The sequence below is a fragment of the Leuciscus leuciscus genome, assembly GCF_965113295.1.
Source record: "Leuciscus leuciscus genome assembly, chromosome: 12".
In the NCBI taxonomy this organism is placed as follows: domain Eukaryota; kingdom Metazoa; phylum Chordata; class Actinopteri; order Cypriniformes; family Leuciscidae; genus Leuciscus; species Leuciscus leuciscus.
In genome coordinates, this window is record NC_138736.1 from 20,376,082 (window position 1) to 20,403,801 (window position 27,720).

Genomic DNA, 27,720 nt, shown 5'->3' on the forward strand with positions numbered 1-27,720 from the left:
ACGGCTTGTGCGCCTATTGGCTGCCCTGCGGCAACTGCAGCAGCCTATCGATAAGGCCCACTCGTGACGTCAGCCCCAATGGGGGCGCTTCGCGCCCAATACGTCACGTCCCGCCAGAATGGCCGTGGTCTAGGGCTATAAACATAGCTTCGAGAGGCTAGCTCACTGGTTTTTCATCGCCGAAGCGAACCAGAGCGTGTGCAGGCACGGCAAGATACGCAGTACTCGTTTCCTCTCTAGAGAGAACCGAGGTTACGTTAGTAACCGAGAGTATCGTTCTCTTACGAGAGATACTCTCGTACTGCGTAAATCTTACGCTAGGGGAAACAGTGTAAAACGCCGTGCATGCTAAGATCCAGCACCAAAGTCCCAAGGGCAAGTGCCCGGGCTCATATAGTACATGATCATAAGGGACTCACAGAGAGCCCAGGAAAGAGTGGCTAGAATAGCATCATTCCTGTAATAATATAACATCTTATAAGGAGCAGTTATACTGATGATGTGTCGTACAGTCAGGGCGACCCCCGGCCTGGACTGACGAATATAGTGGGTCTTACACACTGCCCATAGAGCTGCGCGATCCAACAGCGAGCATTTGCTCAAGCAGTTTCAGTATTCTGGCCCGAACACATCAGGGCAGACAGTACCGATTTTAGACCGAAAGCAGCTTAGCCTGCAAGGCGGGAACCTCTAGGTTATAAAACCTTATAAATGTAGACGGGGAGGCCCAGCCTGCCGCCATACAGATATCTTGCAAGGCAATCCCACTAGACCAAGCCCACGACGAGGCCACGCCTCTCGTGGAGTGTGCTCTGACTCCAAATGGGCACTGTAAGCCCTTAGAGGTATAAGCCAGCGCTATAGCATCAACTATCCAACTGGATAGGCTCTGTTTCGACACGGCAAGTCCCTTAGAACGTCCGTAGAGTGAAAACAAAGAGCTGCTCTGTCTGTCTGAAAACAGACGTGCGAGACACATAAGCTCTTAATGCCCTGACTGGGCAAAGGAAGCTTGCGTCTCCTTCCTCGTCAGAGACCGGTAGGGCTGACAGGAATGACCTGCGCCCTAAACGGTGTGTTGAGGGATTTTGGAACATAACCGTGCTTAGGTTTGAGTATAACTCTTGAGACATTAGGCCCAAACTCCATACACGTCGCGCTTACTGAGAGCGCGTGTAAGTCCCTTGTGCGCTTCACTGAAGCGAGAGCCAGAAGAAACACTGTCTTGAAAGACAGGTGTTTAAGATCAATCGTATGTAAAGGCTCGAATGGGTCACCTTTCATGGCTTCCAGCACTGTAGAAAGGTTCCATACAGGGACTGAGGGAGGTCTGGGAGGATTCAGTCTCTTAGCTCCTCTAAGGAAGACGATGACTAAATCGTTCCTTCCTACTGACTGACCCAGCGTTGTTTTTGAGAACGCTGCTATGGCCGCCACATACACTTTGAGCGTGGAAGGGGTCCTGCCCTTGTCCAACAGCTCTTGTAGGAAGGAGAGAACCTCCGTCACCCCACAGTCTAGGGGCGACACGCCACGAGCTGTGCACCAGCTGGAGAACACTGACCATTTCGAGGAATAGAGACGTCGCATAGACGGAGCTCTAGCCTGCGTGATCGTGTTTAACACTCCGCCTGGGGAGGTCAGCGGGTACCCGTTGATGGCCCAAACATGAAGGGACCACAGCTCTGGGCGCGGATGCCAAAACGAGCCCTTGGCCTGAGAGAGGAGGTCCCTCCTCACTGGCACTGGCCATGGGGCAGTGCTTGCTAGCTGCATCAGAACTGGGAACCAGGGTTGGTTTTTCCAGAACGGCGCTACGAGTAGCACTGAGCATCCTTCTCTGATCCGTTCTATCACCTGAGGCAGGAGAGAGACGGGAGGAAAGGCATAGAGCGGGCGGCGGGGCCATACGTGAGCCAGCGCGTCCCTGCTCTTGGAGAAAAATTCCAGACAGTGAGCGTTTTCTTGAGACGCGAACAGGTCTACTTCCGCTCTGCCGAATTTCTTCCACAGCAGCTGGACTGTCTGTGGGTGTAGAGGCCATTCGCCTGTCGGAACATTGTTCCTGGGCAGTCTGTTCGGTCCTACGTTCAGGAGCCCTGGCGCATGCGCTGCTCTCGGCGAGAGCAGGTTGCGCTGAGCCCACACCAGGAGGCGTTCTGTCAGCCTGTGCAGGTTTCGGGACCTGAGGCCGCCCTGGCGATTTATGTAGGACACCACTGACATGTTGTCCGAGCGGACCAGGACGTGGTGTCCTCGTATTTAGGGACAAAAACGCGTCAGTGCGTTGTCTACTGCCAACATTTCGAGGCAGTTTATGTGTAGAAGCTTCTCCCGTTCTGACCATTGGCCGAAGAACGGTCTGCCCTTGAGCAGTGCTCCCCATCCCAAGGTGGAGGCGTCCGTAGACACTACCTTCACACTCGAGGAAGTCCCCAGGCTAACACCTGATTGGTACAAGTCGTTTGCTTTCCAAGGTTTCAGAGCTGCGATGCATTTCTGATTGACCTTGAGACGAAGCAGACCGGAAGCCCACGCTCGGCGCGGTACTCGCGCTTTCAGCCAGAACTGTAGCGGGCGCATGCGAAGCAAGCCCAGCTGAAGTACTGATGATGCTGAGGCCATGAGACCTAGCATCCTCTGAAATTTCTTGAGCGGGACAGATGCGCCGCAGCGGAAAGAGCTCGCTGCGCGCTGAATGTCTAGTACGCGCTCTGGTGACAGTCGCGCTATCATAGACAGCGAGTCCAGTTCTGTGCCCAGAAAAGATATTATCTGTCTGGGAGACAGAGAACTCTTCGCCCAATTGACCCAGATTCTCGAGGTGATCGAGCAAAATGGTCCTGTGCTCTATGAGCACCGAGTGAGATTGAGCTAGAATCAGCCAATCGTCCAAGTAGTTCAATACTCGCATGCCCTGTAGTGTGAGGGGTGCGAGCGGCTAGAGACAAGCCGAACGGTAGGACTGAGCACTGATATGCCTGGCCCTCGAAGGCGAATCTCAAACGTCGCCTGTGACGTGACGCTATTTGTATTTGAAATATGCGTCTTTCAGATCTATTGACACAAACCAATCTCCTCGGCGAATCTGCGTGAGGGTTTTTCTGGTCGTGAGCATTCTGAACTGTTGCTTCGCAAGCACTCTGTTCAGTTGCCTTAGATCTAGTATGGGTCTGAGACCCCCGTCTTTTTTCAGTACCAGGAAGTATCTGCTGTATAGCCCCCCTTCACTCTGAGCTTGAGATAAAGGCTCTATGGCCCCTTTGCTCAACAGTTTCAAAATTTCGGCTCGAAGTAGGTGGTGCTACTTCTGTTTTTACCGTAGCTTCGACGCGCGTCACATAGCGGCGAGGGCATCGGCGAAACTGTAGCGAATAGCCTCTTTCTATAATGTCTAGCACCCACTTCAAAACCCCCGGGTAGCCTTGCCCATGCATCTGCACGAATGGCTAGGGGCTGAATGCGGAGCGCGCTCTGGTCGCTCAGCGACAGAGGGGCTTCGGTGTGCTGTAACATAAGCGTCGCGCTTCGAGGCAGGGGGCGCGCTGATAACAGCGGGCAGATTGCCCGCGCTCGACTCCTTTGCGGTGGTCAACCGAGAGGGGAGGGCTGGGCGAGTCCCGTAGGACCTGTCATGTCTATGTGTGAATGTGGGCGCGGGATAGCGGGCACATTTACAACACTGAGAGCATTGTCCGCCTGAGCAGAGCGAATGCACGTTGGTTTTGTTTTTACAGAAACCTTGAGATATGCGGAACATAGTGTTTGTGGGCACTGGGCAGTGGGCACATTTACCACGTTTAATGCGCAATCGACCTGGGTTGATTTCATGTGCGCGAGCCCTGTGTGACGGGCTGTGTTTGTGTGTAGGAATGAGCACTGGGCAGTGGGCATTTCGTCTACATTCGTAACACCATCGGCCGTGGCCGGGACACCAGAAAATACACTCTTATGGGATTTATCTGGGTAGCCGTAAAAGCGGCGTTTGTGTGCAGGCAAGCGGGCTGCTTCGCCGACTTGTTTACTGCAGAATACACTGGAACAGTCGCATTTACTGGAACTGAACGAGCGAGAAGTTGCCATAGAAACAGAGAGCGTCAACATGCTGGCGTTTGTTTGCAGGCGTGCGTGTATTACAGCAGGCTTGTTCACTGCAATATTGACATTTCCAGTCGTCTGAACTTCAGAGGCGAAAACCATAGAAACAGAGTTTGGGTGCAGGCGAGCGGGTTGTACCACGCGCTCGTTGGCTGCAAAATACACATCTGCAGTCGCCTTTTCAGGGAACTGCCAGAGCGAGAATTGACGGCAAAAATGTGTTTTGCCGGTAGACCCGGGATTCGATCGCGGGTCTCTCGCGCGAAAATCTGATGATCTACCACTGGACCACAGAGGAAGACACATAGACATTCAATAGCGCAAGTATTATCAAAGAGCGTCAACATGCTGGCGTTTGTTTGCAGGCGTGCGTGCAAAACAACAGGCTCGCTCACTGCAATATTGACATTTCCAGTCACCTGAACTTAAGAGGGGAATGAGAAATGTGTCAGGAGTGGAGGTCGGCCCGGCCGCAGCGGGGCTAAAAACACCCTTTTCTCCTTTCGCCAGTGACGCACGGGAACCATAGAAACGGTGTTTGGGTGCAGGCGAGCGGGTTGTACAGCGCGCTCGTTGGCTGCAAAATGCACATCTGCAGTCGCCTTTCAGGGAACTGACAGAGCGAAGCATTGGCGGCATAATATATCTGCCGTTAGACCGGGATTCGAACCCCGGTCTCTCGTGCGAAAAACCTAAGATTCCGCCACTGAGCCACAGGGGGGAACACAAAGGTGTATAGATGCATGAGCATATAAGAGAGCGTCAACATGTTTTCTTCGGCGTTTGCTTGCAAGCGTGCGTGTTACAACAGGCTCGTTTGCTGCAATATTGATATTTCCAGTCGCCTAATCAGGGAACTGAGTTCTCTTTTCGCCGGTGAGTGACGCGTGAATGGGGCGCAAGGGCAGGGTAGCTTTCTTGTAACGTAAAGAAAAACTAACCCCGATCGTCCGCTTCCAGCCTCCCTTGTGAACGGTGCAGTTTGCGCGGCTCGAACAGAGGGAGAGAGAAAGCTAGCCCCGTGACCGTCCGCTCCTGACATCCCCTGTGAACGGCGCGGTTTGCGCGGCTCGAACAGAGGGAGAGCAGGTATCATCCCCCAAGCAGGCAAGGCAAGCGGGCGAACCGGCGAGCTTTGCGGGTTGGGGGGGGCGGAGGAGCAGAAGGATGCCAGGTGAGTCCTCAGAGTCACCATAGGCAGTAACTGGCTCGCAGTGAGGGCGGTCGCCGTCAGCGAGCGCGAGCGCGAGAGCTGCGTGATCCTCAGGAAAGGGGCGTCTTGAAAAAGACGCCCAGCTCTTTTAGTGCAATGAGAGTGTGTGTCGCGGCGGCGAGCACACACACATACACAAAACACAGTAGCAGAGAAAGGATATAACGCCGGATAGCGCAGCAGGAAGGCGACTGAAGGCGGCGCGGCCAGCGGCTTCAGAGTGTCGACTCGTCCCGCTGAAAGGCTTCTTCAGACGGCGCGGCTTCTCTCCGGATCCAGCGATGCGAGAGCTTCGCTGAAGAGATGAAAAATCAGTGAGCTAGCCTCTCGAAGCTATGTTTATAGCCCTAGACCACGCCCATTCTGGCGGGACGTGACGTATTGGGCGCGAAGCGCCCCCATTGGAGCTGACGTCACGAGTGGGCCTTATCGATAGGCTGCTGCAGTTGCCGCAGGGCAGCCAATAGGCGCACAAGCCGTCTCGCCTGTGTCTGCATGCTGCCGCAACGCGTTTTACATTATTTCAAAATTAAGGATAATTTTTTGGCTTCAGTATCTCGCGGAAAAGATATTTTCCCCTAGCGTAAGATTTACGCAGTACGAGAGTACCTCTCGTAAGAGAACCTGCACCATTGGAAGACTATGTCCAAGACCTGGTAGAAGAAATTAAGAGGCTCAGGGAAAATGGAATTCAACACAATGGAAATGTCATACAGGTTCAAATAAAAGCCTTTATCTGTGATGCTCCAGCAAGAGCTTTCTTGAAAAACATAATCTACCACACTGGATACCACAGCTGTGAGAGGTGTGAAGAGGAGGGTGAATGGTTAGGTAAAATAGTGTTCAACAGCAAGGATACATCCCCTAGCAGGACAGATGAAAAGTTCAGCCAGATGGCCTACAGAGCAAAACACCAGAATGGGGAGACACCACTGATCAGAGCAGGCATTCCATGTGTTGGCTCTTTTGTTCTTGATTACATGCACCTTGTTTGCCTTGGGGTTGTGAGGCGCATCCTGTACTACCTGTGCAGGATCCCCAATCCTCGTAGACTCTCTCCGAGACAGAGAGCTGAACTCTCCAGTGAACTCATTAAGCTGAGGAACTCAATGCCCAGTGAGATGGCAAGGAAACCCAGATCCCTTCAGGAGTTGGATAGATGGAAAGCCACCGAGTTCCGGCAGTTCCTGCTGTACACTGGACCAGTGATACTCCATGGAATTGTGGACCCGGATTTACCACCACTTCCTTTGCCTGACGATTGGAATGTCGATCCTTCTTTCTGCAGATCGTGAGCGGAGAAACCACTTTCTACCATATGCAGCAGACCTCCTTAATCACTTTGTCATCAATAGGGCTGAGGTCTATGGAAATAAATTCACTGTCTACAATGTGCATAACGTAAAACACCTCCATGAAGATGTTGCACATTTTGATTGTTCGTTAAATGAAATATCTGCTTTCCCTTTTGAGAACCATCTGAAAACCGTCAAGAAGCTTGTCAAGACCAGCCATAACCCTTTGGTGCAAGTGGCAAAGCGTATGGCAGAGAAGGAGCGTACACAAAAAAATACGAAACAGAAGCAAAATCGCATGCAGCCAGTGTCAGCAAAGCAGAGGGACAGCTGTTTTTTGCTCAAAGATGGCAGCGTAGCTTTTGTAACTGAAAAAAAAACAGATGGCAAATTAGTTTGCAGTGTCATCCCAGATCACCAGACCTCCAACCTATTTGAAAAGCCTTGCCAGTATAAACTCCTAGACATTGCTTTTGTCGGCAGTACCTACAGCACAGCTAAAACACAACTACTACAAAGCCAGGACTTGAAAACAAAAGCTGTATGTCTACCACACTGTGGAGGATATGCCATCTTCCCTTTGTTGCATGAAATATAATGAAAAATGAAGCATTCTTTTTTTTTTTTTTTTTGCCCTTTTGTAGTTTCAGACATGTTTTTTGCAAGGGCTGTTTGGATTGAGGGTGACAAACATTTTGAGGGTGTCATCCCAAAAAACTGGATCCTTGAAGATGAGAAGATTGTGAGATGGCCAAAGACCCAGGTGCAGTCAGCCCATAAAAAAAGTTAAACCCCATGGAGGACTGGCTCACTTTCCTGCTGGTGAAAATAAAAATGACATCAGGTACAAATACACATAATGACCTACTGAATTTGGTGTTGTTATTATTTCTCTGCGTTATTTACATACAGGTTACTGTACATTTCTATTTAACTTGGTGATTTATTTTGTAGAAAACGAGAAAGACTGTGAGCTTTATGATTACACGTCATCAGCCCAAACTGACCACGAAAATATCACCACTATGCCATATAAAAAGAGAGTTGTAAAAAAGAGGAAACATGACGATTATATGGAATGTAAGTGCATAATTGTTCTCCAAAATTGCTTGTCTGCTTGTTCGGGAGTGGATTTTTTGAAGGGGCAAGTGGAAGAGAATTTTACATGCCCGACCAGACAAGTAGACTGGTATCGGTTTCCCGATAACGTTGTTTCTTAGCGCGCTATGAAAACTCTTAAGGTATAACTTAATTAAAGGTATACCATTAGGCGTGTTCCCCGAACTATACCTTAGTCAGCCGCTTCGACGTTACCCGGTGCTGTCCGTGGCGATGGTGCTGAATTGGTTGATATCATTGGGCTCGAGAATCAATTAGCCTATTCTCTCGTGCAGGGGCTGCTTCACTGAGTTATGCGAGAAAGCGCTGTTCTTTATAAAAGAAGCACTTCAGAAATAGTTGAAATTGCATTATAGGACTCATGGGATATTATAAAAAATAATCCAAACTATAATAGCCTATAATAGCCTAGCCTACATATTTTAAAATTGTATCATAAATTTCTGCCTCAATAACCATTTACAATTTTTTACGTGCTTTCATCTCTTTCCCATTTTTGTTCGCTGATGTGGAGCTGCGATGAAATAGTGAACGTTCTTGTAAATACTTTCCAGCATTTCAGTAATAAAAGTGTAGCCCTACATCTTATACATACGGTACTCGGTAGTGATCAAAAAGGATTTAAACAGTGAATTTTGAATCTTTTCTTGTAAACTCAGAGATGTGGATTCAGATTTGCAATTAAATTCCCCCCAAAAAAACTGACAACATTGTTTGTCAAAAAACAATTTTGCCAGGGATTTTTACGAGGGTAAAAACACTGACATTATGGATTCGGGCGGCAATAAAATCACTTACCTGATTTACATTTACCTGTAAATGTTTAAAATACCGTACGAGCCCGCCCAGCCCATGATAAACAATTAGTGTCCGAATAGGACTTAACTGACAGTAGCTTTCATTGGCCTTTGAAAGCGCTCCGCGTTTTTAACACAGTACGGGTTAACATACTGTGGTAAAAATCCCAAATGTGGAGTTTTTATATTTGTAGCCTATATATGAACATATTACATATTATTAGCATATGATAGGCTACAGTTAAGCAACATAACACGACCAAGTGCCGTTTTCCTGAATACCATAACGATTGAAAATGTGACTGATTTCGTACAACAGTTCAGTAAATAAGTAGGCCTACTTACTTTTTTGACGCAATATTGACTGCTTTTGTTCTATTTCAGCAGCGAAAAAAGTTCCAAACAGAGACCACAGTAGAACCAAACTGCACCTCACAGCAACACTCAACCAGAGGGTTTCATTGCTTAATGATTCAGCGTTTTGAACGAATCGATTCAATAACCTATTCATAAACAATTGCCTCAATCTTGAATGAATCAGCCATTTGAACGAATATTGACCAACACACACACACACACCCAGCATTTCTTATTTGTATATGAAAAAATATAATATATTTTGAACAATCGCAAAACTTTATTTAATGTCTTTGTAATTTTGCAGTGTAGGTATTGATTTAGGCCTAATTTGATTGGTAACAGCTGTAGTGTGATATCCTAATTTAATTTATTGATCAAATTTAAGAATCTGACATGAAAGATGAAGCATATATTTTACAACATTAGGGGAAAATGTTTTCCTGTTAAAGGTGAAAAAAAAAATGTCCTTGGGGTAAATATCACAAAGATGTAGATTTAATTTCTAGAACTCTAAGAATGTTGCTACAGAATAAATTATATTTTTCCCCAGACAAGCAACTTTTTACAAAGGGAATGACCAACTTACTTGTCCAAAGGACAAGCACGTCAAGGCTTAATGTCGAGCCCTTCATTTTTTATTTTATTTTTTTACTTGCAAAAACAAGGCTTACTGATGTAATAATTGCAGGGTCGTTTAACTCAGAAGATGATGTCTCAAAAGTCAAGAACAAGTCAAGTGAGGGCGAATACATTTCTCGAAACCTATTAGAAATAAGGATTTTCTATGTTATTTTAGTTTTGTTTAGTTTAGGTTTATCACAACATAGTGTGCAGAGTGATGTATAAATACCCTTTTGACTGTTTCAGATAAGAATTTGCAGGCATTTCCAAAGCCTCCCGAACTCCTGAAAAACCGAACTCCTGCTACCATTGTCCACACCACTTCTGAAGGTAAATCAAGAGTGCTAGCTTAATCCAGTGAACAGAGAACAGTATTGCTTATTGTAGTGTACAGTAAATAATCACATTATTTAAGTTCTCTGTATAATATAAAAGTAAAAAAAAAAAAAGTAATTTCAAATCACATCAGATTAAAAAGGTCCTGTTTGATTGTTTTTTTCTTCTTGCAGAATTATCCATGGATCAGAATGACCAGTTGACTCAGAGCCAACAGCTGCCAGATTCATCTTCAGAAGATGATGAAATTGAAATTCCAGGTAATGTTAAGCTTTGTGTGTAACAATCATTACACTTTTTGGATGGTTCTGATGGGATAAGCTATGGAAGTGAGCTAAGCAACATCACATGAAAAAGTGCTGTTATTCTGGAGATGATTATGATGTTAATTGTTTGATTGCGTATGTTGAAGATAACCCTAGTCCAATAAGGGAGCGATCAAACTCCTCCAGTCGATCACACCATGGAAGTGATAGAAGGCACTCCACTTCTACTTCTAGACATGGTAAGAAAATCAACTTGTTAGATAAAATTGTTGCAGAACCATTGGTACATAGTGTGTGTATACCTATGCAGACGCCACTGAATAAAGGATATGCGCCTACATGTGGCAGACTGTCTTTATATCTGATTGAAAAAGGAGGATTTGAACTATGTAGTAACTCATAATGTATTAACAAACCATAATGTAAATCCAGTTCAAATGTATTATTATTATTTATTATACTACTATATAATGTTATTATAACAATAATTGCACTGTAAATTGCAATTGTTTGTGTTACAGTGCATTCCACCCCAATAAGGGAGCGATCTAACTCATCCATTCAATCACACCATAGAAGGCACTCCACTTCTACTTCTAGACATGGTAAGATAATCAAATCAAAATTTTGGCAAGAAATAGGAGTTTTTATTTTTATTTGTTTGACACTGTAATATTATTGCGCATGTCGTATAACACTGTATTATTATTATTTATTATACTACTATATAATGTTATTATAACAATAATTGCACTGTAAATGATAAACAACAATTGGGAACACCAATGTTCATATGTTTAAAAAAATATAATTATAACAATGTTGGAGTTTATATTGTACTACTTTTCTCATATTGTAAATGTCTTTATCATATTGGGATTTTTTTTCTTATTTCATAAACATAAACATTTCACGTTTGTGTTACAGTGCATTCCACCCCAATAAGGGAGCGATCAAACTCATCCATTCGATCACACCATAGAAGGCACTCCACTTCTACTTCTAGACATGGTAAGATAATCAAATCAAAATCAATACCTGACTGTCGTGTGAGTTTCCTGTTTATCCAGAAACAGAAAGACAACACATGTAAAATAAATACACTTACTGTATTGTTGTGGAAACATTGGTATATACCCATGCAGACGCCACTGCATATGAAAAAGATATGCACCTACATGTGGCAGACTGTCTTTATATCTGATTGAAATAGGAGGTTTTATTTTATTTATATATTTATTTTACACTGGATTGAAATAGGAGGTTATATAGCAACTCATAATGTATTAACAAAACAAACTGTAATAACTGCACATAATGTGAATAATAGAAATTACAATGTTAAAGTCGTAAAGTGTTCATAATTTTGAGCTCATAATGTAATTTTTAAAACATACCCACCAAAACACTGTCATAATGTCATAACTGTAACAGCCTTTTAAAAAATAATCAAAACATTGGTTTTTCCTTACAGTACATTTAAAAAAATAAATAATTCCAACCTTACACTACCAACGAAATGCATCATATTTAAATATTCATGCAATTATTAATATATATATACTTTATTCTTTTTCATAAACACTACAGCTTCAGATGCTAATTGTGATTAGCTGAGTGATTAGCTAAATCATGCTAAGAACATGTTAAGAACTCTATAAAACTCCACAGTTACCATCTAGCAACACCATAGTGACCAGCCAGAACACCATAGTAACCACCTAGCAACCACCCAGAATACATTAGCAACCACCCTGAAACCCTTAGCAACCTGTTAAAGCACCCTAGCAACCACCCCATAGACTTACATTGAAAATAGTTGAGAGCATCAGAGCAAAAAATAAATAAAACAATTACAAATTCTAGACATGGTAACTAATTAGATTACATTGTTGTGTAACTGATTTTGGGGGGGTGGACAATTTCAAGTAGAACATGACCAAGTATAAAATTAAAATACAAATCAAAAGAAGTGCATCTGTTTAGTTTGTAGTTCCTATCTTGAAAATGCAATATGAAGTGCAGCTATTTTTTCTCTTTCTCTTGGTATGAACTGAGTTTTAAATGTTTATTTCAGAAACACCAAGGGCTCCAACTGGCCACAGCATGGATGTATTTCCAATACCCACATCCAGTAAGTAATTACTTTGTCTTGTATATTTGTAGATAGGCATAAAGCATACTGTTTTTGTATTTATCTTTATATGACCATTTGAATTTGAATGGCATCCTATTGTGATAATTAACCACACAATAACAATTACATTTATTAAGAATTACAGTTTTTACTATCTGAAATTAAATTTTTGATATTTGTATTTCCACAAGTGATTTCCCAATGTTTTGATACCAAGAATTGGTAAACCACATCGATGCACCGAAAAAATAAACAATTAATTTACTAAATTAAATTAGAACAGAATATACCTTTCTAATAAATAAAAATACAAAACGAAACAAATCAGAATCAAGTCACAAGATGAGGAGCAAATGTGTGCAAAATGCCTAAAGTGCAGGGGAACATAGCCTATATTCAAAACACAAGCCACAAATAGTTAGATTAGATAACCCTGACAGATTAATAAATAAAATAAAAATAAAGAAATTATTAAAATAACGATAGTAGCCAGAATTTTCAACTTTGTCTTTTTAACTGCAGAAACAACAATAAATGCTAAACTGGAGAGGCAGTCTTTTTAGCTAAAAATGTTCACAGCATCCAAAAATAAAATTAGAACCGGCTGAAAAGTTTTGAAATCACTTGTACCTGATCGAGAGAACAAATCCTGAAAGTCTTTCACTCTGTCTGTCCGTTGGAGTCTTTTCAAATTGTGCGCGCGGATAAAATACATTCTAATGTGAAACCCAGTCTATGCGTGAAACATGTTTACGTTGGCCGGCAGAAGTGTGATTATGGTTTTCCTGATGCTAAATCCAGCCTTGGAGAACATCCACACATTAGATTTTCTTATCCCAGACATTGTTAAAGATTTAAATCCTTGCCGCGAAGACGCTCCTCTGTCGGTCACCACGGAAGCCCTGAACCGCAACGTAAAAAAAAAAAAAATCCGAAAAAAAAAAAAAATTACGTAAAAAAAAAAAAAAAATTATGTAAAAAAAAAAAAAAAAATGCTATCATTTCGAGATTAAAGTCGAAATGTTTCGAGATTAAAGTCGAAATGTTTCGAGATTAAAGTCGAAATGTTTCGAGATTAAAGTCGAAATCTTTCGAGAATAAAGTCTTCCGTAGAAGTTGTGTGTGTGCTTGCCGTTATTTCACATTGCCGCACAGGCATTCATGCGTGTGTGTGTGTGTGTGAACTGGATCTATACAAAATGATAGCTTTTTACTTTTATCTGGGCTTTCAACAAAGGGATATTCTACAACATGACATTAGGCTATAGGACTTTATAAAATATACTGTCAGACTGGATCAAGATATCCAGCTTTATGAATGAATGAATGAATGCATGAATGAGGCATTTATATAGCGCTTTCATATGTCTACTGTAGGCCTACACTTAAAAGCGCTTTACAATCATTTCAGGGAATCTTTCCTCAACCACCAGTGGTTATTATATTTGAGGAAATCACGGGATCCGGCCAAATGATTGGATACAGAATGATGCACTTAAAATGTATCCAGAACGTACGGTGTCTATTATAGACGGCAGTTCGACTTCACAAGCGCATGTATTTACACACACGCACACGCATGAATGCCTGTGCGGCAATGTGAAATAACGGCAAGCACACACACAACTTCTACGGAAGACTTTATTCTCGAAACATTTCGACTTTAATCTCGAAAGATTTCGACTTTAATCTCGAAAGATTTCGACTTTAATCTCGAAAGATTTCGACTTTAATCTCGAAACATTTCGACTTTAATCTCGAAACATTTCGACTTTAATCTCGAAACATTTCGACTTTAATCTCGAAACATTTCGACTTTAATCTCGAAATGATAGCATTTTTTTTTTTTTTACATAATTTTTTTTTTTTTTACGTAATTTTTTTTTTTTTTACGGATAATTTTTTTTTTTTTTACGTTGCGGTTCAGGGCTTCCGTAGGTCACGGATTGAAAGTGAAACTTAAATCTGTCACGGGGTGTTTGGATTTATTCACGCACGTTAAAAAATATTTATTAAAAGCTTCTTTCTTTGCACATTTTTATATAGGCCTACAGCATTATCATAATAGGCTGAATATTAACGTATTGACATAAAAGCTAGTTTTATGTGAAATCAGACATTGAGCGCCCTCATATAGCCAAAGTGGCATGATCCTCGTTTCATAACACCTCTGCGAAGATTCGACCGTGAGATTGGTAGTCGAATCAGGCTCCTCCTATCGAAGCATCGAATCTTCGACTATTCGGGGTCACCCCTAATATATATATATATATATATATATATATATATATATATATGAATGAATGAATGAATGAATGAATGAATGAATAGTTTTTATTATTGTGTCTTGCATACTACTGTATGCCCAGCCCTAATGGGCTTGTAAGACACCAATATCACCAACAAAAAAACCAGTTGTAAGACAGTATGGCACAACATACATGAACTTATTTAAATAAACAAGTCTGCCGCCGCATCCAGGCTTTACAAACAAAAGTAGCCAATTTAAACACATTAAAATTAAACAACCATTTCATCTTGTCGTCATCACTAATCCAGAACATTTCAGGCTTTTTAACAAACAATTCACCAAATAATACATTTCTAAAATCATCATAACATGGACAATATAACACAAAATGAGTTTCATTTTCAACCTCTCCTAACTCACACAGTCTACAAAGTCTGTCCTCTTCAGGAGTTTGAGTGAATATAATATATAAAAATACAATTTTTGTCAAAAATAAAGTCATCAACTAAGATGTTAGCTGTTCCAATGTTGGCTATATTCAAACTAATGAATACATATGATAAAATGTAGGCCTATAATCATTTTTTTACAAAGAAAGAGTACACTTGAAATATTGTTGAAATTGTAATTATTGTTGTAATTGTAACCTTTTTAATAAAATAGCAAAACATATTTACAAGATAGATGTAAGCAAAATCTTAAATGGTCAATATAAGTCTTCTTCTAAATATATCTTTTGTCCTTGCATTCATTCTTGTGGCTCAGTCAGTGTCACACCTGAATGAATGGCTCATTATGCAAGTCATTACGCATAATGGGTGGGACATTGTATTCTCAGGTGTAAACCACTCCTCCTTCACGCCCCCCTCGCATATTGGCTTTCCAAGCAAAACCTGTCAATTTAAATCAATGTATTGTTTTATGTGAACGATAAAGCAATACTATTTTCACATAATTTTGAAGCCAGAACTCGAAGCGACAACATCCATTAGTCAAAAGTCTTGTGGACACATATTTAGTATGAGTTTTGTGGTCTTATTTCAGCAACTTTCATTTGAATTTTTTTCAATAACCACGCATAAACATTATTCTCTTAAAAATACAAACATCTACATACATGTTGCTCACATATTATGGTAGCCCTGTTTGTGCTATATAGAGTGAATTTACACCTTTGCCATTAACATGTTTATAAATAACTGAAAAAAGCAGAAATGTCAGGGCATGTCAAAACATCCCAAGGGCCCCAAAAACACCTTAGACCCCAGAGGGTTAAGATAGTATTATTCCTCACAGCGTCGTAAAGTACATGAGTCTGAAAGTGAACTTGCTATCCAGCTGATGTGGGCGTTCACGTTTGCATGGATCGCCTCAGATAATTTGCGTTTGAATATCGCACGCTCTCCGTGGGCGGGGTCACATTAAAACTTAATGAGATGAGATGAGAACGACTGACATCTCTCTCTTTTCATACATATTACATAAACTGAGAATATTTGTTTTTTATAAAAATTACTTCATTTAAAAGAAGAGAATTCAAGCTTCATGCCTGTTTGACTGAGTATTCGCTGCGTTACAGTTAATTTTCAGACGCGTTTCAGAATGGACTTCACTGACAGAGAGAAAGCAGAACTCGCATCATGTTTATTTTTCTTTATTTGGCAAAAAGCACAACACTTTGTTTTTATTGTGAGTATACACAAAAAAAAATGCACACTTAACAGGATCGATTGATGTATGAAACTTTTTTGTAAGATCAAAGTCAACAGAGTATTTTGAGTCTCTCTTGCACTGATAAGAAAAAAAGCGAGCCTATCGCGCCGGCGTGATAGCCGACCTTAGGGGGTTAAATCTCCTCATTCTTTGTGCAAGGTTGCTCAAAATGATAGGGCTTGATAGCTCCTAATAGGGCATTAGGGGTGGGTCTTTGTCTTTCTCAGGTGTGAAAGCCATACATATTAATGATGTGATCACACCTCTTCGCATAAAGCTTTCTTACAGAAAACACGTCTTACAAATTTTAAATCAATATATTGTCTTATCTGAATGAGCAGTCAGGATGATTTTCACATAGTTTTGGAGAAAATATTCTAGGCTACGTGATACAATTTTCAAAAGTCTTGTGAAGAAATAATCAGTATGGGTTTCGATTTTTTTTTTTGTATTTTCACAAACCACGCATAAATGTTATCTCAAAACTACAAACTTTTACATACATGCTGCTGATATATTATTGTAGCAGAGTTTGTGCTAAATACAGTGTAATCAGACTTTAGCCATGAAAATGTCACAAGTAACAGAAATAAGCACAAATGTCCGAGCATGTCAGAACACCTCATGGGCCAGAAAACAGCTCAGACCCCAGAGGGTTCAAATAAAGACTTCAATATTCTCTTGAGAAAAGGAGTTTTCCCATAGCGTATAGCTACGCAATACCCGCTCCCTTAATCTCAGGGAGCCGAGTACGTTTCTGCTGGTGTTGATGGTGAGATCAAGTGAAGCCCCCAGTGATGTAAAGGTAGTTCACCCTAAAATTTAAATTAAGTAATAAATTACTCACCCTGGTGTTATTCCAATGGCGTATGCCCTTCTTTCTTTTATGGACCACAAAATTAGATTTTAAAAATAAAAATGTCCTGCTCGAGCTCGTCCATATAATGGCAATGTGCATCACAGAATAAACTCACCGACACATGTCTTATATTCCAAGTATTCTGGAGGTATACAATACTAAATTTAACATAGGCTATTATTTAATGTAAATCCTGACCTTGGCCATTGGTTTTCAGTGCAAGGCTATGCGACGTGCTTGTTCGTGTTACTCGACTTGTGCCGAAGTTCATTCCGTCTTGCCCAGAAAAAGCACACAAATTGTGAGAAATCAAGATTAGCAAGAGCATGACACGAAATTCAACATCTAGAAATCATAAAAAAAGTATCTGTTTACATTCTTCACTGAGTTGGAGTGGAACTCTGTTTGTCTGATGACAGTTGACAGATTTGAATGCGATCACTTCTTGTTACGATAAAGAAAAATAGGGCACACCTCAGAGAAGAAGGTAAATGGATTCTAATTCGTGTTGCGTTTTTGTTCATCTTGATTTCTCACAACTTGTCTGCTTTTTGTGGGCAAGATGGAGTGAACTGCTGTGCGCAAATGTCACACCAATGCACACGTCATGTAGCTGTGAAGTGAAGACTGACGGCAAAGTTCGGGATTTAAATAATAATTAAATAATACATTAAATTTCATATCGTATACCCCCAGCATACTTGAAATAACCATTCTGTGATACTTTTACATCTTTTTAAAAAAGCTTCATGCTGTTTTGGTCCATAAAAGAAAGAAGGGCATAAGGCATTCTCTATAACCCCTCTCCATATTGAAGAACGGTGTGTAGTCTCCTTTCTTGTGTTTCCCATGTAGTCCACAATCATCTCCACAGTCTTACTGATGTTGAGGGAGAGATTGTTTCCTGACCATATGACCAGGTTTCTCATGTAAAGCCTGGGACACACCAAACTGACGTCAAAGAACTAGTGGCGATGAAAGCTGACTGTGTTGTCGCCTCTCGTCGGCTGTGTCTCGGCCAAAATGCGAGCTTGAACACACCAAAAGGACTAAAGGTGACTGTCAGCTAGCACATGCGTTCCATACCTGTGTGTAATTAAATATCTGTCTACATCAGCAGGTGTCAATAGTCTACTTCAAGTCATTCAAAAAGGGAAACTGAAACTAGGACTGCAGATATACAAACCATAAAAAAAGCAGCACTTGCTTACCATTTTGAATATCAATCACGCTGATCACTTTCTTTATTCCAGTTGGCCAGGCCCGGGGTGGGTAATCGGGAGAATTCCCGGTGGGCCGCTTCACTTTTGGGCCGGTCGAGGATTTATTCATCCTGTAAGAGCCATTTTCCCTTTATTTAAACCTTGTTATGTAAGTGTGTGTCCAGTAGGGGTCTCTATTTGGGTAATTGGTTACTGAATATAGGTAGGAACCTTCCTTCAGGTTACAGGTGTTGCTGGAGGGGAGGTGCACACAGTTTTTGACCACTACACTATGCTAAGTTATGCTATGCAGTATGAAATCTGTACTGGTGAAGTACTTGGAACTGTGGATTTATTGACTGTTTGTTGGACTCTTGCTTACTAGAAATGACGACCAGTCACGGTAAAATAAATCTACAATGTAAGCATATTATATTGTGTGGACATTGCAGTGAATAACAACCTAAGCGTGCGCGTCCATTAACAAGCACCGTCCAGCAGCCCTCAGCTGCTTTAAAGTAATAGAATTGGCTGCTTACACATCCTATTTACCTGTTTCTTGTTAATCACCTTGTTAATTATCTCGCTTGCTCCTTTGTTTGCTGTATATCAGGGGTCACCAAAAAAAAAAAAAAAAAAAAAAATCCTCCAATAGATGGCGGGCTAGAAAATAATCAAAGGATAATAAAAAAAAAAATTTGATGAAAAAAGCAACTAGAATTTGCTTGTGACAGGCTGTTACAGTGTATTTTGTAAACTGGTAGAGAGCTGTTACTCTGTGTTAAATCCTGTAGTAGGACAGTCATTAACAATAAGCCTACTTTTACATTCAGAATTATTCCTCATCCTCACGTACTAAACTATTATTTTTTTTATTGTTTGTGTGCTGGAGGTATGCTATTATGTTGTGTGCAGAGTGATGTTAACCCTCTGGAGTCTGAGCGGTTTTTTGGGCCCTGGGGGTGTTCTGACATGCTCTGACATTTGTGCTTTTTTCAGTTGCTTATAAACATATTAATGGCAAAGGTGTAAATTCACTCTATATAGCACAAACAGGACAACAATAATATGTGAGCCACATGTATGTACATGTTTTCATTTTTGAGAGAATAATGTTTATGCGTGGTTATTGAAAAAACTAAAAATTAAATTTTTTGAAATAAGGCCACAAAACACATACTAAATATGTGGCAATAAGTCTTTTGACTATTGGATGTCGTCGCCTATAGTTTTTTCTTCAAAATTATGTGAAAATAGTCTTGCTTTATCGTTCACATAAAACCATACATTGATTTAAATTGATGTAAAACAGGTTTTGCTTGGAAAGCCAATATGCGAGGGGGCGTGAACGAGGAGTGGTTTACACCTTAGAATACACCCACTCTGCATAATGATGAGCCATTCACTCAGGTGTGACACTGACTGAGCCACAATGCAAGGACAAAAGATATATTTAGAAGAAGACTTATATTGACCATTTAAGATTTTGCTTACATCTATCTTGTAAATATGTTTTGCTATTTTATTAAAACGGTTACAATTAGGCTACAACAATAATTACAATTTCAACAATATTTCAAGTGTACTCTTTCTTTGTAAAAAAAATGATTATAGGCCTACATTTTATCTATGTATTCATTAGTTTGAATATAACCAACATTGGAACAGCTAACATCTTAGTTGATGACTTTATTTTTGACAAAAAAAGTATTTTATGTATAGAAATTGCTAAACAAAAGCTTATTTGATGTGGCAGTATATTCTACAGTAAAAACTGTACCCAAATCTAGTCAACAAAATGTTGTCTTTCATATTTCGTCTGACTGTAACGTTGTTTTCATGAAATATTAGGGCATATTGTTAATTTGCAGTTTAATACGTTGCTTATACAAATAGCCTACATTTTATTTCAACATTCAGTCGATGTTTACTTATCTCAGTATAGCAATACAGTTTGCTAAAACATCATCATTCATTCACACACGCGATTTAAATTTAAACTGTCTTTGCCAGCTGTGGTAAACAGCGCGCATCTCTGCCGTTTATTAATTCATAAACAGAAACCCACGTGAAGAAATTCACGTGAGAAGGAAAAAACGTACTCAGCTCGCTCCTCGATATACCCGCACTTCTGAGGGACATTTTCCATTAGTATTATTCCTCACAGCGCTGCAAGACGGTGTAAACAAGTAATGATCTAAATAAACTTGTGTGTTTTCTCGAGCTGATGGGGGCGTTCACAGGATTGCCTCAGCCATTTGCGTTTGAATAGCGCGCGCTCTCCGTGGGCGGAGTCACATTACATCTGAATTAGCTGTAATTAGGTCGACTGGAATCGCTCTCTTTTAATACAGATTTCACAAGATGAGAATATTTGTTTTTTATATAAATTACTTCATTTAAAAGAAGAGAATTCAAGCTTCATGCCTGTGTGTCTGTATGTCTGTTTGACTGAGTATTCGCTGAGTTATTGTTAATTTTCGGACGCGTTTCAGAATGGACTTCACTGGCAGAGAGAAGGCAGAACTCGCTTCGTGTTTATTTTTCTTTATTTGGCAAAAAGCACAACACTGTTTTTATTGTGAGTATACACAAAAATAATACACATTTAACAGAATCGATTGATGTATGAAACTCCTATGGAAAATCAAAGTCAACAGAGTATTTATGAGTTTCTTTTACACTAATAAAAAAAAAGCGAGCTGGTATCGCCGGCGATACCGTAGACCTCAGGGGGTTAACATTTAAGCTAGCTGGTGAGAGAAAATGGCACTATCAAAGAGTCTAAAGTGGAAAGTTGACATAAAAAATAGGGCATACAAAGAAGAATGGAAAAACAACTATGCGTTCATTTTACCTAGTTTTGTGAATGCAAAGCCGGTGTGTCTTATCTGCAGTCCACAGACTCTTTGAATGTCTTTCAGAACTTTTCAAATTAAAAGCTCTCAATTCATCTTTTAAAATAAAACATTGCTGCAAAAACATTCTATTTTGAAGGCAAAATCGCTAAAGACGAAGTGATTGTGAGAAACTGTTGCTGTCATGACAGATCTATTTCAGAACCAGCCGCTATCAAAATAATCTGGCTCCGGGCAGATATTATTGCTGGGCCACCTGTTGCCGACCTCTGCTGTATATATTAGCCCTCAGTTTCAGTCTGGTCTTTGTCCTGTATTGGTTTGCGTTGATGTGTATGTGGTTGTGTTATTTCCTGATGATTCTCCTGTTTATTGTGTTTGAATTTAGAATTAAAGACTATTTCAGTTGACTTCTTCATCGTGCACTTATATACAGCCACCTACCATGACAGAATACAGGACTCTAAAACCAAAATGGACTCAGCAGAGTGTATGACGTGAGGGCGAACCAGACACAAATGAAGCTTTCAGACTGATCAAGAAGCAAAATTCCATAGAAACTCCGGATCAACATGCAGGAGCCTAAATCAGACGATCTGCCATTTGGGAGGCCATTCAGTCTAGAAACCCCTAGCTTACTTTATGGTAAGTACTTTATGGCCATGCAAGCTTGTAAAAGATTATCCTAGCTAAAGGAAGAAGATGCAAACCTTAGGCAGTTTTTAAAAGATGGATTGGTTTGGAGAGGGCACAGCTTGAGCCCCACCAAGATAACGACATATGTTGTTTGATACCACGACATAGATTCAAAACAGACCTTCATCTTCTCAAAGACCTCAGTTTAACCTGAGCTCTGAAACAAAGGTCTGAAATCTCTTAAAGGGCACCTATTATGACCCTTTTCACAAGATGTAAAATAAGTCTCTGATGTCCCCAGAGTATGTATGTGAAGTTTTAGCTCAAAATACCCAACAGATATTTTTTTACAGCATGTTTAAATTCTAATTTTTTGGGGCTCAGAAAAACGCACTGTTTTAGTGTGTATCCCTTTAACCCTCTGAGGTCGGAAAACAAGCCCCCGCGTTTTGCTGGATTTTCTTCACATTGTAGTACAATAAACTTAAATTACTCCGTCATTTATGGTTATACAGAAAAAAGAAATATAAAAAAAGAATCTGTGATATTTCTACTTTTGTATGTGTCCACTTACAATCAAATCAAAACATTGTGCTTTTGTAAAATAAAGAAAATAAACAGGGTGTGCGTTCTGCCTCTCCGTCGCGGTGAACTTTTTTTTCTTGAGCACGTCTATAAACTGAAACAAAACTCAGCGAATCCTTCTCACACATTTATGAGCCATACACCTTTAACATTTAAGTGTGTACTTTTAAATGATCGGATTCAAACTGAAAACAAATTTTCTGTGTTTAAGTAATTTGTATAAAACCAACAGGATGTCCAGTATCTCAAACGCTTGCTAATTACTTTTTAATTCGACACGCCCACTCGCGCAAAAGAGATTCACATGCAAATCTCCACATGGAACGCGAACGCCCTCGTTACCTCAAACACAAAACACCAAAACACTTCACAAGTCTCTGCTTTTCGTCGAGTTTGGAAGACGCGCTGTGAGCTTACATTGGATTTACATCAGAAGAAGAAGAACGCGATTTGAAGACAAGAAAGATGTAAGGTAAGAAATTCTTACTTATTAGTTTATGGTATTGTTGCATAAACTTCACATTGCAGTTGAACTGTTGCTAGATATATGGTGAATATTATACTATTTAGACCCGTGTTTACTGTTAAATACTGTTTGTGGATATCTGCTCAAACATATGTACACTGTAAAAACAAACCTATAGAATCTACCCAATAAAATTGAGGTAACAATTTGCACTCACTTTGTTTGGGTAGATTTCATCCCATATTTTTGAATAGAGAGTACCTACATTTAATGGCTATGACATACTAAACAAAATTAGGTAAAGTCTACCTAATATTTCTCAATACATTACACAACTAATTACTGAGTAATAATTACTCTATTGTTAGCAGGCAAAAGTCCATCTATTTAATTTTTCAATAGAAATAATTAAAAATTACTTATTCAGAGACGGTTAAATTTACCTAAAAATGGCCAGACACAGGATATTTCATCTATTACTTTTTTATTGACCAAAAAACAAACATTTCAAACTAACAAAGGAACTACAAAAGAGCCCTCTTACATTCATATAACATACAACTTCTTCAAAACTTTCAATTTAAAAATAATGGGAAGTCAGAATATACATTAAAAGCAACATTAAATCTCTCTCACATTTTGTTATTTCAAACAGATCTCATTTACCTTAATGGACTGACATGTAATATGGATACAAACAAACATTACATTTGTTATAAACTTAACACAAATTAATGTAGGTAAAAAATAACCTTTATTCAACATCCAATTTTAAGCGACATACAACTTAATTTCACTCACGTGATAACACTTTACAATAAGGTTTCATTAGTTAACATTAGTTAAATGGTTATTCACCCAAAACTTTAAATTCTGTCATCATTTAGGCTATACTCACCCTCATGTCGTTCCAAACCCATAAGACTTATGTTCACAAATGAAGGTCTTTTTGATGAAATTTGAGAGATTTCTGTCCCTCCATTTGCAGTCTACACAACTTTGAAGCTTCAAAAAGTTCATAAAGAGATCGTAAAACTAATCCTTATGAATTACAATCACTTTATATGATGAACAGATTAAATGTAGGCTTTTATTCACATATAAACATTCACACTCTCTTCAGAAAATTTGAACTTAACCACTTAATTCATATGGATTTGTTTAACAATGAGTCAATGAGTTAGTTGTAGACTGTCAATGGAGGGAGAGAAATCTCTCAGATTTCATTAAAAATATCTTTATTTGTGTTCTGAAGATAAAAGAAGGTCTTACAGGTTTGAAACGACATGAAGGTGAGTAATTAATGACATAACTTAAATGTTTGGGTGAACTAGGCTATCACTTTAACTACTTTGAATGAACAACACTTCTACAGCATTTATTAATCTTAGTTCATGTTAATTTCAGCATTTATCAATTAATTATTATAATAAAAAGTTGTTAACATTATAATGCACTGTGAACTAATATGAACAATGAACGACTGTAAATCTTAGTAAAGATTAATATTGTATTGCCCATTAATAGTCCATCTTAATTAATGCATTAACTAATGTTAACAAATGAAACCTTATTGTAAAGTTTTACCACTTACGTTATAAAACTTCTTCAACACTTCCCATTCAAAATAAACACCTTCATGGGATGAAACAGTCTGTGGCTGAACTTATAATATTCTTCTTGCACGGTCTTCAAATGTTTTCATAAAGATCTTTCTGTGGAAGAAAAAGAAAGTAAGAAATGTTTTAATTATTAATTTTTGATTATAGATTTAATCAAGACATAAATTAACTGCATTTAGGCTTAAATCACTGTAAGCTGCATCTTGCTTAAAAAAACAACAACACTGCTATTGCATGATGCATAATTACATCTGCATGATGCAAAATCAAAAGAGGAGAGCAGCAGTTAAAGCTAGGTGATATGCTAGCATAATATGTGAACAATTTTGTGTACGCTAAATGAGGATATGGATAACGAATTATTAATCACATCGCGAACCCAAGTGAAAACATACAAATTGCCCAAATATATTAACATAACTAAGCTACCGTTTTTGACATAGGCTAACGTTACATTAAGTGAAATAATCCAACAGAAATGCACACAATAATGATCATATCTCCGTAAAAAATAACAATAATAAAAGTACTTTATGATTTGATCCCTTCTAACACAGAGATCATCATATAAATGCAAGGAAACATTAAAAATAATTATCCAGCAAACCACAAACAGTTTTACTCTGCCTTGATCGCCTAACGTTACCCGTCAACAGTCTCTCTCTGTCAAACACAGATGCAATGTGCGCTGCTCTTTGTTCACTTATTTCAGCCATGTACATAACACTAATATTTTACTCATGAATGTAGATTTTTACTCGCATTTGCAGGTGTATATGACCCTGGAACTACGCGAAATCGCCGCGCCCATACTGTCTATGGCCGCGCCGACACAGAAGCGAGCACATTACACAAATCTTTTGGTACACTAAATCTTACCATTAAATAAGTTAACATATGTGTTATGTTATATCAACACGATAAACAACAACAATAACAAACAAAACAAAACTTACCTTGAGCTCAAAGCTTCGTGGTCTCGCTATAAGACGTTGAATTTGAATTCCGTGATTCCCGCCTGGACGTTGAAGTTGGCGCATGTGCAATTTGCGACCACTGAACTAATAAATTGGGGGTATGTTTTACTCATTATTTTAAGGTTGCCGATATTACTGATAAAAAATAGGTAGTGTAGTTAGAATGTACCCATTTTAATATATTTTTCTTGCTAACTAATATACTTAAGTAAAATATAACTAATTTACACAGGTTGAATTTAACACCCTCCTGCATCATTTTTTACAGTGCAGTCAGGGTGATTTTCACATAGATTTGGAGCAAATATTCTAGGCTATGTCATACAATTTTCAAAAGTCTTGTGAAGAAATAATCAGTATGGGTTTCATGGCCTTATTTCAGTGACAATTTTTTTTTGTATTTTCACAAACCACGCATAAATGTCATTATCTCAAAACTACAAACTTTTACATACATGCTGCTGATATATTATTGTAGCAGAGTTTGTGCTGAATACAGTGTAATTAGACTTTAGCCATGAAAATGTCACTAGTAACAGAAAAAAACACAAATGTCAGAGCATGTCAGAACACCTCCAGGCCCAGAAAACAGCTCAGACCTCAGAGGATTAAATGCAAATTAACTGCTGCTGCCGGCCCAGGGGGCGGAGCCTCACGAGCTTGCGCTTCAGTCAGGACAATCTCATCTGATAATATCAAAACAGAAACTCTCAGTAGTTTCATTTTGACTCGGAGTCGGACAATAATGCCCACAGCGCCAGAGAATATATACTGTATGGAGATTAAACAGGTATAGTTTAGCTTAATTATGGTTATAACTTATTTGTCATCTGCTTTTATCCACTATTAATACAAGCCTGCTGTAGCAGACCCTGTCCGAATGATGACCAAAATATACTGATGAGTTCAATGAAGTTTATTGTACATCACACAAAAGATGAAGCGTTAGTTTTACTCCAGAGAATCATTTTTTACATTTATTCATTTAGCTGACGCTTTTTATCCAAAGCGACTTACAATTGCTATATATGTCAGAGGTCGCACGCCTCTGGAGCAACTAGGGGTTAAGTGTCTTGCTCAGGGACACATTGGTGTCTCACAGTGGATTCGAACCCGGGTCTCTCACACCAAAGGCATGTGTCTTATCCATTGCGCCACCACCACCTTAGAATCACTGTAAGAACAGCTAAATAAACACAGTATAAGATGTGAGCATTAAAGTCTTATCCATAAACTCTCTCTCTCTCCCTTTCATTATCATGGAACATACACAGCGAAGTACACAAAACACTCGTTACAACTAACAGCAAACAAATATATACACACCTTTTCAGTCTGTGCTTAATAAACTGGTACACTGTAAATCCGTAAAACTATTCGATGAGCTGTCATAAAGTGCGCGCTCTCACTTTCATTTCTGCCGTGGTCAGTAACGTTAGTCCTGTCGCTCCGGAGAGTGTAATCTGGATCACGAACAGTTGGTACAGATCCATCCTCGAGTAAGAACGAGAGTAAATGAAGACTGACATGTTCATTCTGACATCCAACAACGAAACACCTCAATCGCTTAGGTGACATTCTTGTCTACAGCTGCTCAAGCGTCGAACAATGGCGGACTGTGTCCAGCTCACTCAGGGCGGGTCTATGCTCAAACTGAAGTGTCACTCAACAGTCGTGGGAGGGGCCTGCGCAATTCTACGTCACATTGCGCTGAATCTGAGAACAGCTCATTCTGAGACAGTGCTTATGATTTATTGAGATTGTAAAAAAAACACTGGGTGGATTTTTATCATTCTAGGGTGGTTTTGCTCACACACTGCCAACACACATTTATGTTCAAACACCATGTAAAAGTGAATTTTGCATAATAGGTGCCCTGAGAAATATTGATATATTCTCATAGATTCACATCATATTTCTATAGACAGGAATAATATTTATTGAATTTATACCCAAATGCGTCGATGTAATCATTATGAGCGCTTCTTACTGAGATGTGCTGTGTTTTCAATTCATACCAATAGCCTGAGGGCGCTATATGCACAATAATACTCCATATATGGAACATGAAGAAGAGACATAATCATGTGACCTTCAAGGACGTCACTGATAGCAGCTACACACAAAGCTAACACAGAGATCGCTGTAATATGCAGATATAGACGTTTTGAAGACAATAAACATGATTGCAAATGATATTTGAGTGTTCTTCAAGCAATGCCAGGTATTTTTATAATAATAGATTATATTTATAATGTAATGCTAATCGATATAGACTTTATCATCGTGCATACTATAAATAATATATT

The 27,720-nt window shown here is 39.7% G+C and overlaps 1 protein-coding gene and 1 long non-coding RNA gene across 2 annotated transcripts in view; both read left to right on the forward strand.

Moving 5' to 3' along the window:
- The window catches only part of LOC309511592, a 134,709-nt gene that overhangs the window by 59,218 nt on the left and 47,771 nt on the right, over positions 1-27,720 (forward strand). The gene's annotated exons all lie outside the window — the stretch shown is intronic.
- LOC309510680 (uncharacterized protein) lies at positions 7,391-14,952 on the forward strand (the record flags this gene model as incomplete). Its single annotated transcript, XM_082185553.1, has 9 exons — positions 7,391-7,450; positions 7,561-7,686; positions 9,571-9,618; positions 9,750-9,833; positions 10,013-10,099; positions 10,252-10,344; positions 10,627-10,710; positions 11,033-11,116; positions 14,918-14,952. The coding sequence occupies exons 1-9, from the start codon at positions 7,402-7,404 to the stop codon at positions 14,950-14,952; spliced, it is 690 nt and encodes a 229-aa protein (XP_082041679.1). The 5' UTR covers positions 7,391-7,401.